Source organism: Chaetodon trifascialis, chromosome 1 (assembly GCF_039877785.1).
Source record: "Chaetodon trifascialis isolate fChaTrf1 chromosome 1, fChaTrf1.hap1, whole genome shotgun sequence".
NCBI lineage: Eukaryota > Metazoa > Chordata > Actinopteri > Chaetodontiformes > Chaetodontidae > Chaetodon > Chaetodon trifascialis.
This window is the reverse complement of record NC_092056.1, coordinates 11,169,181-11,184,553: the sequence shown is the minus strand read 5'-3', so window position 1 is coordinate 11,184,553 and position 15,373 is coordinate 11,169,181. Positions and strand designations below refer to the sequence as shown.

Here is a 15,373-nt window from a genome sequence, read left to right as displayed (position 1 = left end):
CATAGTTTGACCTGTCATTTTCCCTCACCGTACTTTGTGTGAAACACAGAATGTCATGGAAATTACCATAATGTTGCAGTGCACTAGCAAGAGCTTATAACTCCAACAGATTCTTAGATGTGCAGCCACATTGGCAGTTGCAAGATGCAAGTTCGTTGAAGACTTTGCGGCTGTATGCACAGAACCAGACGTCGGACGTTCTGAAAAAAATGAAAAAACCTGTTTAAGCATCGTAAACAAGGAGGAGTGTTGCCAAATGTGAGAGTAGCCTCCGTCAGGCCCACTTAGCGGGTGTATTTAAGCTGCATATGGAGCTGTTTGATTAAAAAGTAGTGCAATGTTGTGTTACATCAAATTAATTATGAATTATAAATTAAGAATTTTTTGTTTTATTATTAATTTTTCTCTTATTTTATTAATTCACCACATGATTAGAAACTCTTTCTGATAACGAAATTCTTTTAAATCTAAAAGTACAGAGATAAAATGGACATCATTGAATTTGGGGGGGAGCAGACAGAAGGAGAAAATTAGGCAGGTTTCATGATTTCATAGGGCCATAGATAAGCAGCCTTTTTAAGACCTTGTGTGCAAGATTCCTCTTTAAAACGAGGCAGAGACAGCATTTTGAAACAATTCCTGGAGCTAACATTCGGTCAATTAGCTAGCTAGCTGCAGCTGATAAAATCGACCAATTATTGTCATCATTTCAGCTGACAAAATTGACAGTCGGTCCCTTAAAATGTAAAGCTTGCTTTTGCCTATTTCTCTCTGGAATAAGGTACCCATTGTTTCAAAAATTACAAAGAATTTCAAGTGGCAAATCCACTATGCTTATCATTTTACAGGACGGCAAGAATGGAAAGATTGGCAGGCATAGCAACAGTAAGTAAGGCGTTAGCAAACTGTCAGTTCTATTTTATTGGATTTACAGGAGAAGTAATGAACTCCGTCTGGCCTTGACTGAGAAGTGATTTGTAAATACCATTGTATCCCCATATTGTATGCACTCAACTGGGTCTACAGTATGTACACATTATTTTCTTCTAATTAAGATATAGTCTTGTGTTGTCCTCTGTTGAGTCCTTTGACACCACAGTGTAAGCGATCCTCATTGATTTTATTTGCTCATTTCTTTTTAATTGCATGGATTGTGTCCCAGTGTAACCGGACCTCCCCACAACCCGCCAGTTTGTGAGAATTCAAGCCAACATTTTTTTCTGTCCTCCAGGAAGGACTTTCTGTGATGCCAGATATTATGAAGATGTGCACCCTGCCAGTGCTTTATGTTAAATGATATAGATGGCTTGGCAGAAATGAAGCTCGCACTCTGCTTCACTGCACAGCGTAGCCTTAAAGATGTCTTAACTTCTGTACCTTTCTTACTAAAACTCAGCAGTGTCACTCAACATCCATCCACATGCTTTAAGTGCAGAGTTATATAGTGGTCTGTTAGATTCCTATGACATAGACGTACTGCATCTTTGAGTTAAACCTGAGATATTTTGCAGACACACACGCGCGCACACACACACACACACACACACACACACACACACACACACACACACACACACACACACACACACACACACAGACAGAGGCACTCAGGCTGACTGAGTATCAAGCGTGATGGTCTCAGTAACAGACATGACAGGAACAAACAAGCTATAGCTGGTGGGTTTCTGCCTGCCAGAGAGCTGAAGGCTGGATGACTCACTTAGCCAAGTGGAAGTGATCTCCATATCCTCAGCATAATCAAGAGAACCAATATCTTTTCTTTCTAATTGCTACTGGCTGTGCAGAATCTGCAAGATGTGGATTTTCTCTAAATGTGGCAGGAATGCTTACGCAGCTGCACTTTATATATAAGCGTCGTATATTTTTTCTAATTCAATGATATGAGTTACCACAGCTGATCACCAGCTTAATCGTATTGCCTCTGCACACATGCACAATGAATGTTATTCTTGCTATATTTTATCCAAACTTTTTATATTTCTGAAAAGCAATTGCTAAGCTCTCAATATATCGTTTTACACAGTTGTACATTTGAATGTTATTGCATGTTTTAGCCCATTCAAAATGCATATACTGTGCCTGAAGGAGTCGTGTTCTTACTGGTATTTGTTTTCTGGAGTGAATTGAGAAAATTAACTTTTGCACAGTAAATACGAAGCTACAGCCAGCAGTCAGTTAGCTTAGTTTACCATAAAGGCTTTGTTTGAAGACATGTCTTCTACCAGTTCTAAAGCTCACAAATTAACACATTATATCTTGTTTGGTATTTGTGATTTGTGTTTTTCCTGCGTGCAGCCTTTCTGCTAAGGGAATGACTGTATTTCCCAAAATCAAACTGTTCCTTTGACCTTTAACAGGTAACCATTTACTAAGCATTTCATATTTTGTAGCATAATTCCCCTTTTACACCATCAGTGCAGCCATTAATTTGCATTAATTTCATTACTGTGACATATAATTTGCAGACTGTTGCACGGTTGAAGCTTCCTTTACCGTAATATAGTTGCGAATAGAGTAAAAGATACAATGAAAAGTCATCGAAAGCAGTAGTGTCTGTAGCGGTAGAGGAAAGTGTTAATGTAAAAAGACATGAGAGTTCACATGTGAAGAACAACAGACATGGTATTTAAGGCTTCAGATGAGCCAGATGTAAGTAATCCAGATGTAGCCCAAAGCCAATAAAACTGAAAAAAAAAAAAAAAAGCTCAGACAAGAATTTTTTGCTTGTGCTGTTATTGAGCTACAATCCAGCTGTAAGCGCATGAGAGAATGCCTCAGGAGACTCCCCAAGACAGACAGATATGTTGGCAAGTTAGTGAGTCTGTTAAAATTGATTCACCTCTTGCAGCTGCAAACTGGGGGGAAAAAAAAGTTACGGGAAACTGTCTCTGACGTCTTTTAGCAGAATGGTTTTGGCAGCTATTAGTGTTTAGACATCAGGGGTCTGAGTGAAAATTGTTTCACACTTGTTATACAAACCATCACCTTCTTCAACATGAACACGAGCGTTACTTTGGATGTGTTTGCAAAGTTAGTTTAGCAACAGTGAGGAATGCAGGTCGCATCCTGTGAGGGAGACTGCCTCACATCAAACCCAGTGATTGGTGGGAACAAGCTGTATGTGGAGTTTTGCCCACTTTGTTTCCTTTTTGATTGTTTAAAGAAATGATGTGTAACATCTGCAAGACATTTTGAACTGTGGTGCTTAAACTGAAACACCGATGCGTCTCTGTACTTTAGAACATACTGGCAGAGACATAATGTGATTGTAATCCACTGTGTGTTTGAGTCTGAGCGCCTCAAAGAAAGGTCAGAGCTCGGTGGTGTGTTGGGATGAAAATTAATTCATGGCTTTACCCCAGTTAGTCTCTGTAGAGCAGTTTTAGGGTGCTGGCTGCTTCAAAATAATGTTCAGGTCTTCCATTACTTGTCAAATTATTGTTCAATATATAACTTATGTACATATAACTTGACTGGAAATAGTAGCATTTAACAGTTGTATAACATCATCAAATACATTAGAAATTTTATAAAGTGCTCAAGAAGGAAATAAAAGTGGAAGGAAGCGTAAAATTTCCCCACCAACCAATCAATTTCTTCTTGGTCTCAACGCATTTCAAAGCGACTCATATGACCATTCAAAAAAGTACTTGCATGAGTGAGTAGGTAAAGACATCAATAAATATTATATTATTTTTAATTTCTGCCTCCTTACGCTGTTTTCAAAAAAAGTTAGTGTCGCTTGGGCAAAGCACGCCATGCGTGTGACTTGCCAGATGTTGACTGTACCTATAAGCCTGTGGCATCATTTTAAGGCTCGCCTCACAGAAAGTCCCCCCAGCACTATTTTGCAAGGGCACTGCCGCTGCATCCCCAGCTTTGCACTGTGCAGTGACCCGAAGATGACTGTGATTGGTTTAAAGAAATACAAACAAGCCAGAGCATTTTCCCCTGTACAAGAATGATAATGGGTTCAGCCAGACCTTTCTCCAGCGTTGACACAGCGCTGTGGAGATAGGTCTGGCTATGCAGGACTGGAAATGCCTTACAAGCCTCTTTGCTTTTTGTTTTAATTGTGAGCTAGTTTACTATCACCATAAAAACAAGTTTTATTGTTTCACCACAGTATGCTGTCACATATTGCTCCAACATGTTGGTTTGCAACACGTTCAGTCCACAACGTTTGCGGCTTCTGCAAAGAATTAAAAAGCTAAAGGACACCAAAATATGTTGTAATTCCAAAGATTAATACACTTGTATTTACAGTAAGCAAATAATGAAATCAAGTGTTTAGACCACAGTGTAGCTAATGCAGGCTTTCCTCTGCTTATGATCACCAGCTGGCTTTAAATCATCAGCATTGGTCATTTTATGCTTTCTGGAGGCATGTAATGCTCTTGGGGAAATGCAGTTAGCCTTTTGCAACATGCATTAAGGAGAGAGGGAGACTCTCTGACAAGTAACCAGGTCACTGCAAGGCTACCATGGATTAACTGTCATATTCACCAGTCAGCAATCAATATGTAGTCTCCAATTCATTAATTGTTGTTTCTGGATTGCAGGAGGAAACTGGCAATCATGAGGGTCGTAAATCAAACCCAGATCTTTCAAGTCATGATGCTGCTGCCCATAGGAAATGTGGAACAGTAATTTTGATTCTGAAAAATAAAAACAATAGAGTTAAACTCAATCAGTAAATGCACAAAAATTAAATTGTTTAAATGTTAACAGTCATGTTTCTATTTTACCATCATCATCTGGATTTTTTACAGTTTTCATGCTGTCTTTTAAACTGGTATAATCCCCAAGAGGCACTTCATGGAGTCTTCGCAGGTGCTGAGTAGCAATTATATGCTGTGATAGACAAGAAAAAGGGTAAAGTAAAGAGACATCAGCACAGACCACACATAAAAGAAGCATACTGTTGTATTAAGGTGACACATTCCCTCACTGAACAAAGACAGAGTAGTTTTCCTCTCAGCTTGTCAAACTAGCAAAGCAGGTAAACATGGAACCGTGTCCCCGGGCATACTCAGCCATGCGGTGATGTCTCGCTGACATGGAGCTTCTCTGCAGATTGAAGATACAATTGCAGAATTGTTTTTGTTATTTCAGGATAAACTACTGTACTGGCTATGTTTGCCATCAATATTACAACCACCATTCCAAAAAAGTGGTGACACAGAATGCAGTCAGTTGCAAACAAACTGATTTCTGACAGTTTAATGAAGTTTTCCTGAGCTCATTGAGTAATATCTTTCATGCAATCACATAACCCAAAAAGGACTAGCAAGTTGTCACATTCTGGTTTTGCTTGCTTTACACAGCATCCTAACTTTTTTTTTTGGAATCGGGTTTCTACAAGCAAAGCAAAGAAATCAACAAAATTCTCAATGACATTTTAATTTAAGGTGTGTCCTCTTCACAGACGTGTAGGAGGAGTTTAGAAAAACTGAGCTAAGTCATGCGCTGTTCCTATGAAACACCTGTCGCCATGCGTGAAACCATCAGCACTGAAGTTCGCTTTCTGTTGTTGGATGAATCATGTTTGTATTCAGACATTTTCTCCAGTTTGCACTGGCAGATGGAAAGTTATTTTTTCCATTTTCATCACTGAAGCTCATCACTGGGCAGACTTGTATTTGTACCGTAGGCAATGGGGGGGCAATTCTCTTTGCATTATGTTCATAATTTCTGATACAACAGCAACCCCCACCCCCCAATTAATTCATATCAACACCAGAAAAGGAACTGCTGCAGTAACAAACTGCTGCTGATGTTCACTAGAAACATATAACAAAGCCAGATTCAAGTTTGAATGATTTCAAAATGTATTTATTATTAAGTTTGATGTTAAGAGAATCTATTGGAAAACTATTGGACACGTTCATCAGTGTTTTACACCTTTTCTCCAGCCTATTGGTCTCTGAAGAAAATGCCAGACCATATGTGACGTTGGAGCTGCCAGTTGACATAATTGGGATGGTGATAGTTTAAGTCCTGAAGACAAGATAACACGGGATGAATTAATTCATAGCCTCAGCCTGATTGGACCATTTCCGCTCTCAGAATTTGACACTCTGGTCCTCCCATTGACTACAGAGCAGTCATGCAGAGCCCAGTAACAACTTGGGCCAGTGTGGCATATGTGGTGTGAAATAGTCCAAGATTTTCCACCACTGAAATTGGAGAGCAATACTGGCGACGGCAAAGGAATGGGAAGAGATGTCATTATGAACTCCCACACTGAAAGATATTATGGCCATTAGATGAACTGAGGTAGATCTCAGTTGAGCTTTCTCCCACTCCTCCCTCAAAAAATAGTATCTTAAGGAAATCAGCAACATGCCAGAATCAATTTACATCAGTAAAATTATGCACAAACTCACTTTTTGTCAACATTATTCTTGTCAGTATTTTAAACTATGTACTTTCTCTGCAATGGGCAAGAAACCAGAGAGCACATATATATATATTGTATATTCTAACTGATTTTATATGTACCTGCTCAGGTTGGATCTAGTCATGACTGAAATCGATCTTACAGTGTGTGTACACTCCAGCAGCACTCACCACGTCTAAACTCTATTGGCCATCAAGTGACCAAAAGTAAAAGCAGCTAATTTAATTTGCCACCAGAATCAGAAACACAGAAATGGCCCCTGATAATTAAGAATACCCATTATTTGTCAACATGCTCACATAAAAGTTGTTGATTTGTCAGAGATACACACCTGAATGACTGCTGTGTTGCCTCGAGGGACGCTGCAGGTAGTTTGCTGGAGTGTCTCCAAATCCCTCTGGGTGAGAAAAAAGGAGAGTTTTCCATTAGAAAATAACCAGGCATGCAGCCTGAAGCCAAAAATAAATAAATAAATAAATAAATAAAATAGCCAGCAGTAAACAACCACGGCAATACAACCTACTGTGCCAGTCAATGGATAGATGGATGAATGGTGGTTCAAATCAATGGTTTATTTGTTAATACAGAAGACAAATGAATTATTGTTATATGAAACAGATGCCACAACAAATAGATTTCAGTCCAGATCAATAACAGATACACCAGGAAACAACAACGCATTCATACATAGTAACATTGTCAGGTTAGTGGTCCTAGTTAGAAGAGCAGTGTCCACAAGGTAAGGTTTAGGGTTAGGGTAGATATGAAAATCACAGAAAGGAAAAGGTGGAAATGCTTTTAAACTGCCAATCTCTAACTGTGCGTACACCTTCAGGAACCCTGTATTCAAAGGCATTTTGAAGTCAACTAGTGGGCAAGCATCCACATTTTTATGTAAATCACATATATTTGAAAATCTGTTGAAATGTTTTTTGACCATCCGAAGCTGGAGCTCAGTAGACAGACAGAAACAAAAAAAAAACAACTCACTAGTCAAATTTAAACATACGCCGCTTTTATTGTCTGCAAGCCTGAAAATAACGTTCCCAAAATAAAAGGGTTGATTGAATTCGTTTGATAAAAGTCCTGCTTGTGGTCGCTTCTGAGAGTAACCTCTATGGACTGAACCATCAAAAGTCACAGTTAGTCTCCGTGAAAGTGACAAAATAAGTAAAATAAGCAACTGTTGTTGAGAAGTCTGAAAATGGTTTCCCACAAATGGAATGACAAAGCTTTGTGCTTTCAAACAATGTGCACTGTGTCTGGACTGAGTGGAGTTTCAACGAGATGCCATCGCAAATAAACAACTGACAAACGGCGTCCAGGACACAACTGACCAACAGGGTGCAGGACAGGTATCAAGCTTCAAGCTAAACGCTGCAATACTGAGCAGAGCCTGTGCACTGTCATATGTGTTTTTCTTTGCCCTCCTAATGATTTATGGTTAGAACAAATTAATCTTCAAGAGTTTTTCATCAACAGCCCGTCGTTTGTAAAGTGCTCCTGCATGTGACATAATTCCAGAAGTTATTTAAGCATGTAGAAGTAACCCTTCCCCATAGCAATTCATATGGCGCTGACTCATACTCACAATTCATCAAATATTCATTAAGCTATATGAAAAATAGGTTGTCAGAACTCAGCTGAGGATATCATTTAGGTCTTTGAGTCTTTTATGGAATGAGTAACAGAACTGCTGCCAATTTCCCCTCTACTCTCATTCAATCCCGCTGAGGCTTTCTCAGCGATAGCTTCAGAGCAGTGCACTGCTAAACATAGGCAGCTGCGGACTTCACAGGACTCGGGTTGGTCCCGTGCAGTGACCTCCAGCCAGCTCCTGATGGTAATCTAACCAAGCATCACGCCCAATTTGAGACTTCAGAGTAAGCAAACGGGAGTGCTCTTCAAAGGCACAGGCAGAAGAGGGGAGTCTGTCTATTGCTGTATTCACTGTCAACACCGGCTTAGAGCACACAACCCGGCACATGAACATGTTTATTTAAAAGAAGAAAAAAATGTCTTAGATGCTCTAAAGTTGTACATTCAAAACTGTTATCAGTCTGCCAGATTTTTGTTTCGGTTATTGGGAGCAGAGATTTGGATGTGTGAATCGTTTGAGGTTTAATATGTTGGCTGAGCAAATAGTCCTGCATCTTATGCATTTTAGATACCTGTGGAGAAAATGTAAAGATTGATGATGCACACCTGGCTAATCAGTAACAAGATGCATGTTTTTTTCTATCACATTCAGATCAATGTCACAGTTGTAGCCATGGAAAGTAAAATTGTATCCCTTAATTAAACAGTAGCACCCGGATACAGCCAGTAAATGCAATTTATAACCCCTATGCAAAGGTGCATCATTTTTCTAATTTTGGTCAATATCTGCCATGACCTGGGGGTTACCCAGCTGTGTGTTGGTTGAAAATTTGACAAGTCTAATTTTCATTCTTGAAGCATGTTTAGAAACAGATTTCCTGGTTTAGTCAGAGTTAGTGTTGCTTGATCATGAGTTAATTCAGCTGTCTGGCAGTTTATGTCACATCCCATGTTTTTGGAATTGGGGTTGTCCAGTAAGACATGTGCAAAGAGTAATAGGCCATAAATAATGGATTTATATATATATATGGTTTTTAATGCATGGTATCAACACCAAGATTCCCCTTATCAACAATAGTTCTGTCTGACACATAATCGTCTGATCTGGTCTAATCCAGAGATCACCTCCAAACACTCATCATCTGATCACAGGCCCAGGATCTGTCCACCCGATTTTTACCAAGCTTTCTTCCAATATCCTGTCAACATAAACTTTACTCCAATTGTATTGGAGAAGATATTTGTGTTTACTTTAGGTGCACTTAAATACAGATACGTATTTCAATATTGTGATGAGGTTGGGTAGCGGTGAATGGTAGCACAGTTCTGCTATGCTGAGACAGGGCCCCTGGATATAATTACAACTTAATTCAATGTTAATTGGCAGTACCGAGTTTGAGTATTAATCTTTATGCTTTTAATTCACCCCTCTTTAAACAGGCTAGCGCTCTGTCCTCTGTACTCACTTGTCCTCTAAATCACTCCCCTCAGTCAACTGCATGAGCTTAATATCCTGCCCTGTCAATAGCCACCGAGAGGAGGGAGACTTTATGTTCCTTAGGTCTCACGACAGGCGCTCTGAAATGCTGGCCTGAGGGCAGGAGCTCAAACTCATTCTGCAGTGGCTGCTCAGGACAGTCTTGATAGTCGGTATTGGCTTTCCTCAGAGCCGGCCTGTTACACTGTAATTGCGAGAGCTACACCTGACTTGCCACAATGATCTTATTTGTCAATTTTACAAGGCTCCTAAGCTTTTCTTACTGAATGAATCAAAGTTTCCACAGCAGGCTTCCATGCACAATGTTAAAATTGCTGTTCATTACAGCAGCCACTGCAGTACAAAGTGTGCAGCTTTGACACTTAAGATAAGAGTTCATGTGGCAGATGAGGAAACGCTAATGAATCATGCCGCCACGGAAGGCGCTGGCAAATGACCCGTTTTGCCATTTATGTAGGAGGACATCTTGCCCTGATTTTGCTGAAAAGCTCAGTTTAGTTGTGCTCCCAAAGATCCAAGTTTCCTCACAGCTCACTGGTGTTCTCAGACTGAAGCTGGTTACATCTAACTATAGTTTTCTTATTGACAACATTTTTTTTTTTTTTTTTTTTTTTCAAAATCAAGATACTGTATTTGTGATTTTAAAGATTTCCATCTTCAGCAGGAATTAATTGGCTTGTGGCCAAGTCCCACAGACAGGCTGCAGATGTCAGAAAGTATTAAGAGGTTTCTTTAATACCTGCACTTTAATAAAATTGATATATTGAGATTAATTTTAGCACACTTTTTTTGGGATCATAAGATTATTACAGTGCTTTGGTTGTGTCTGGTGATTTATCATATTAGCTACATTATATATTAATATATGATATTAATAGTTGGCCGACAGAAGCAATTTTGAAAGGTTTTTGGTGGTTTATATAAGATGCAGCCACTTTGTGAATGGTCTGAGCCCTGACTTGAGCCAGCAGGGATGATGGAAGTTGTGCTTCCTGCTGGTGACACAGCAGGGTGTGTCATTATCGGGCTTTGCTCCCTAAGCCTATAGAGCATACAGTCAAATGATCACTCCACATCAGACTTCTAGCTATGACCACTTATGATCCAATCATTTGCACTGCCTGCTAAAAACTCAGGAGACGGGGAACTGTGTTTCTGCTGCCCTTTTAAAGGGAGCAGCTCCCGTCGGAGTAACTCGGCTTTTCGTGATTGGTCCACAGTCCTGCAAATGTCAGTGCACAGAGATGGAAGTTTGTTCTCTGCCCTGACCACTTAACCAGTGCCAACCCCTCAAATGAGACTTGGTGGACTTTTAATTACTTTTTTGAGACAAGAGAGAGTCCAATGAAAATATCAAACACATTATCTTCACCACTGACATCTCCCAGTCTAAGACGATCAATATTACCATCCCTCTGTTTGAACATATTAATATCTCATTGTTTTAATGACAATGAATAGTGGCAGTTTGGTGGGTAATCTGTTTTGGGTATTGATTCACGCCAAGACTCATCCAGAGTAATAAGGTCATGGTTGTTGTTGTTTTATTTATTGGTCTGTAATTCTACCTTTAGAAGAAATTTGTTCTAGAGACACACATGTAGCAGCACACATGTACAATCAAACTACACATCACATCCTTTTCTACTCACACCAGAACGTACACACCAAGAATATTGTACAATGCACCAAAGGCCATACATAATAAGACAAATACATCAAAATACATACATAACAAGGAGACAACAAATACAGTACTGTATGCATTATTACTGCAGGAAATCAGGCACTTTCTGTCAGATGTTTTTAAGTGATGCACACCGGCAAAGCTAAGTATTTGCATGCTTTTGGTGTCTTATGGACTTGATGTTTGACACATGGAATTTAGTTAAAGGGATGTAATTAAAAATGAATTACTAGTCTCTGTTTAACTGGAGGGATCAGTATGTATGCAAATCAATGATTTGTTTTATGTATGCGCTATTTGTAAACTCCAAACATTGAATTTAATTCTTACTTGCTGTCAGACACCCTCTCTCACACACACCAGAGTTCCTCTATCTCCCTATCTCTTTCTGACACTGTGTGTGTGTTTAGATGAAGGTGCTGGGAGGTTCCTTTGGTGTTGGTAATTATTGGCTGTCAGCACGTTTGGAGAAGGCACCGTTGTTTGTGCTCTTAGTTGGACCCATGTCGTAGACATATGATAGAGCAGAGCACCCTGAGGGTTTTGAATTGAGTGTTGTAAATCCTCAAAGATGATGTGAGCATATTGACGTCTGTGTAAACAGAAGCAGCAACGTTTCTGCGAGTGTTTAATATCTCTGAGCTGACATGTGTCCTCTGTGTTATGACAGATGCTATGTTACTGGTGGCAGACAGACTGGAGGGACCCTTCAACATCGAAGCCGTTATAGAGCCGGTTGACGTCAAGATCTCTGAGGCTATCATGACGATGCAGGACAACAGCATGCAAGTGTCAGCCAAGGTACTGTACTCTGAATTAGCTTTGCTCACCATGCATGATATGAGTTCTAAATGCAATATATCGTTACATTGAACACTGTATACACTGTATACATAGAGTATACAGTTTTTATTTTAATATTTTGTCCAAAACAACAGATAACATAAAATCTTAACATGATGCAAACTAACAGACAGGGCAATTAATTAATGACACTATATGAGTCTGCCTCAATTAAGTTATTTCTAATTATTGCAACATTTTTTTAATCCACCTAAATTGTAAAACTGTAAACACAGTCTTGTGGTCTGAAACCTTGGATGGCTCATAGAACCCTGAACAGCTTCAGTACACAGTCCTGTCTCCTAAAAGTCCTGCTTTTGTACCATATTAAGTTTATTAAAGAAGCGTGATAGCACACACCACAGAAAGCTTTTTATTAATGTAGTGAGGAAACATTGTCATGAATACTAATCATAGTGCAAAATGTTCGCTGATTTATTTTAGTTGTTTTCCAACAATGTCCACTCAGGGCAACAAGCCTGAGACAGGAGGGGTTTACGTTCACAACTTGGATGCAGAACAGGAGCTCTGGTCTTCAGCTTTCCTCCAAAATGTAATTGGCAAACCATTTAGTTTTGTATATAGGTGATTTTTTTGTAAGAGACAATTAAATATGCAAAAGATGGAACTTATTTCCTCTTTAGCCTCTTTAGAGTTCAAACTGCTAATCAGTCTTAAGCATAGCAGCACATTCAGGATGGTATCACACGCAGGCTAGTTTTTCTCTGTCTTTCTTGTCAAAAGGCAGGTTTATCTTTCATTCTGATCCTTTGGTGTATTCTGCCCTATCTCTATCCCACAGTCACAAAGGTCACTGTGAATTAGATGTCACATTCTTTTCCATGTCAAGAGGTGGGAATTTACAACTTCCCCCATTGTACTCATAAGCACCTGGCGCTCCATCCCTGCAAGCTTGTGCATCACTGATGGATTGGATCTGAGATTACAATCTTTCCCCACATTCACACCTTAACTGTATGCGGTCCTTCCCCAATCACCGAGCTTTGGGGAATATGTTAGGCCACGTTGCGTTGGACTTTCATTCCTGCTGCACCGACCTGTTGAAAATCTTTGTGATGTACAGGATAGTGGAATTGTAATCATGGTGAAGAAATGATAAATATTATAGAAAAGACAGCCTCTTGTCTTGACAGCCATGTAGCACATTAGAGTGCTCCATCACATTCTGAGCCAGGGGCCAGCAGACGAGCCAGAGAGGAATGCTAATGAGCTGTGAGGCTTGGGGGTGTGTTGTTTGGGCCCTGAGAGCCTGTAGAGACCGAGCCATCTGAAAACAATCTATTCTCACTATGAACCTCTATGAACTGAACATTGATTAATGTAAGATTCAAATAATAATAGATCTGCACCTCTATTTTTGTAAACACAACCTCAGTTTCAGGAAAGGTAAATCATTTTTTTTGTAAAACTTAGTGTTTGTCCACGAGTATCTGTTATTTTTATTGTCACTCAGCAGCTCATTAATATTGAATTTTTGTGATAAGTATGTTCCAGTGTTGTTTTTGACCTAGAAATCCTGGTAAAATGTACGAGATTTTTTTTTTTTTTTTTTTTTTTTCATTTTGAAGGCACAGTGTTGGCTTTCAATTGCTTGCGAGTAACGGCCTATCAAGGGTTAATTCTTTTCATAATTTTTTTTGCCATCAATATGACGCTTCCTGTAAAAGGAGACTCTGGCGCTGATAGACAGCATTGGTTCCAGGCTGGCTCTGTGTGGTTTTCTATCTCAAATCACAGACCAGAAATGGTGCTGTGAGCAAATTGACACAGGCTTTTCAAGGGAAAATATCAGTGCTGTAGGAAAACTGCAACTTTTGTGGGATCAAAATGGATGTGTATTCTACAAAGGAATAGACTTACATGCAGCCCTGGCTCAGTGCAGAGTTCATGCAGCTTCGGATTGCTGATAACCTGGTTTCTAACTGTTCAGCGCTGCAATGACAAGCTCACATCTCATAAAAATGAAGGGATATTGTGTTATTGTTGCAAAACCAGGCAATTCCTCAACATACTGTGAATGCTAAACACTTTTTAGACACTGGCCAGTCTGCATCCCTTTTTCAGTTTCCCCTTGTGCTTGCTCCCATCTCCATGGTAATTGCATCTCCCTCTGCTCATTTTAGGTTTTTCAAGGGTGTGGCCAACCAAAGCCATCAGGAATAGGCAGGTCCGTACGTGGCATCTCAGACGTGTTCAGCGCTCGTTTCAGACCCTACACCCCTGAAGAGAGGCCAACCACAGCAGCTGGAACAAGCCTGGATAGACTGGTACGTACAAAGACAAGACAAGATGAACAGTATTGTTAACTGTGATTGGAAAATACATTAAAACAATTTTTTTTTGCTTTGCATTTATAGTGCTAAATAGTCAGGAAAAAAAAAAAAAAATATATATATATATATATACACACACACACACACACACTCTCTCTCACATATTTAAAACTTCTCTCTAAGGTTTTTAGAGGGTAACTATAAAGTAGAAACTAATCTTAGGTCAAATCATTTGTATGAGAAAACCAGTACACTCTGAAAATAAATCTCTAATTATTAGGCTCTCACTTTGAAGCCTAATTACGGCTGAGGGAGCCAATTCATGATGGATTTTACTGAAGAAGTCTATTTTCTACCGGCAAATGATGAATCAGTTGAGCTGTTAAAATACAGAGTGAGAAAGGAAGTGTTCACTCTGTATTTTAACAGCTCAACTGATTTTCAGAACTGTGCAGGAATGTGTTGAGAATTTCTGATATATTACTGGAGGAGGCCTGCTGAGCATGAGGACAAACTTACCAGGGCTCAAGTCCAGAGGCCAGAGAAAAGTAGAGACCCTGAAAGATTCCAAGAAAAATCATTATACATCCACTTCATGTAATCCATACAGACCCCAGCTCCTTCCACCACACTCTGCGCTAAAAAATTTTCACCGTGCCAAAACACTGATTCCCAAAAAGTTACGACCCTGTGTAAAACATAAATAAAACAGATGATAATTTGCTCATCCTTTCTGACATGTGCTCAATTGAAAACAGTACAAAGACAATACATTTAATGTTTTAACCTCATCAGCTTGAGCTTGAGAGTATCATGATTGGGGTTGAAAGGGGGCATCCACGAAAGGTTCAGTCAAGTAAGGATGGAGCGAGGTTCACCACTTTGTGAACACATGATTGTATAAAGGATATTATAACATTTGCTCAGGAACACTTTGTAAAACCGTTGTCAGTGAACACAGCTCATTTGCTGTTGATTGTATTTATTTATTTATTTTTACTTAGCATTCCAACTTTTTTGGAATCTGG

At 39.5% G+C, this 15,373-nt stretch overlaps 1 protein-coding gene across 2 annotated transcripts in view; it reads left to right on the top strand.

Moving 5' to 3' along the window:
- The window catches only part of gpc6a (glypican 6a), a 142,584-nt gene that overhangs the window by 96,263 nt on the left and 30,948 nt on the right, over nucleotides 1-15,373 (top strand). For both annotated transcript variants that reach the window (XM_070968818.1, XM_070968809.1), the window contains exons 5-6: nucleotides 11,879-12,009; nucleotides 14,196-14,339. In XM_070968818.1, the coding sequence (XP_070824919.1) occupies nucleotides 11,879-12,009; nucleotides 14,196-14,339 (275 nt within the window). The remainder of the gene's footprint in view (nucleotides 1-11,878; nucleotides 12,010-14,195; nucleotides 14,340-15,373) is intronic.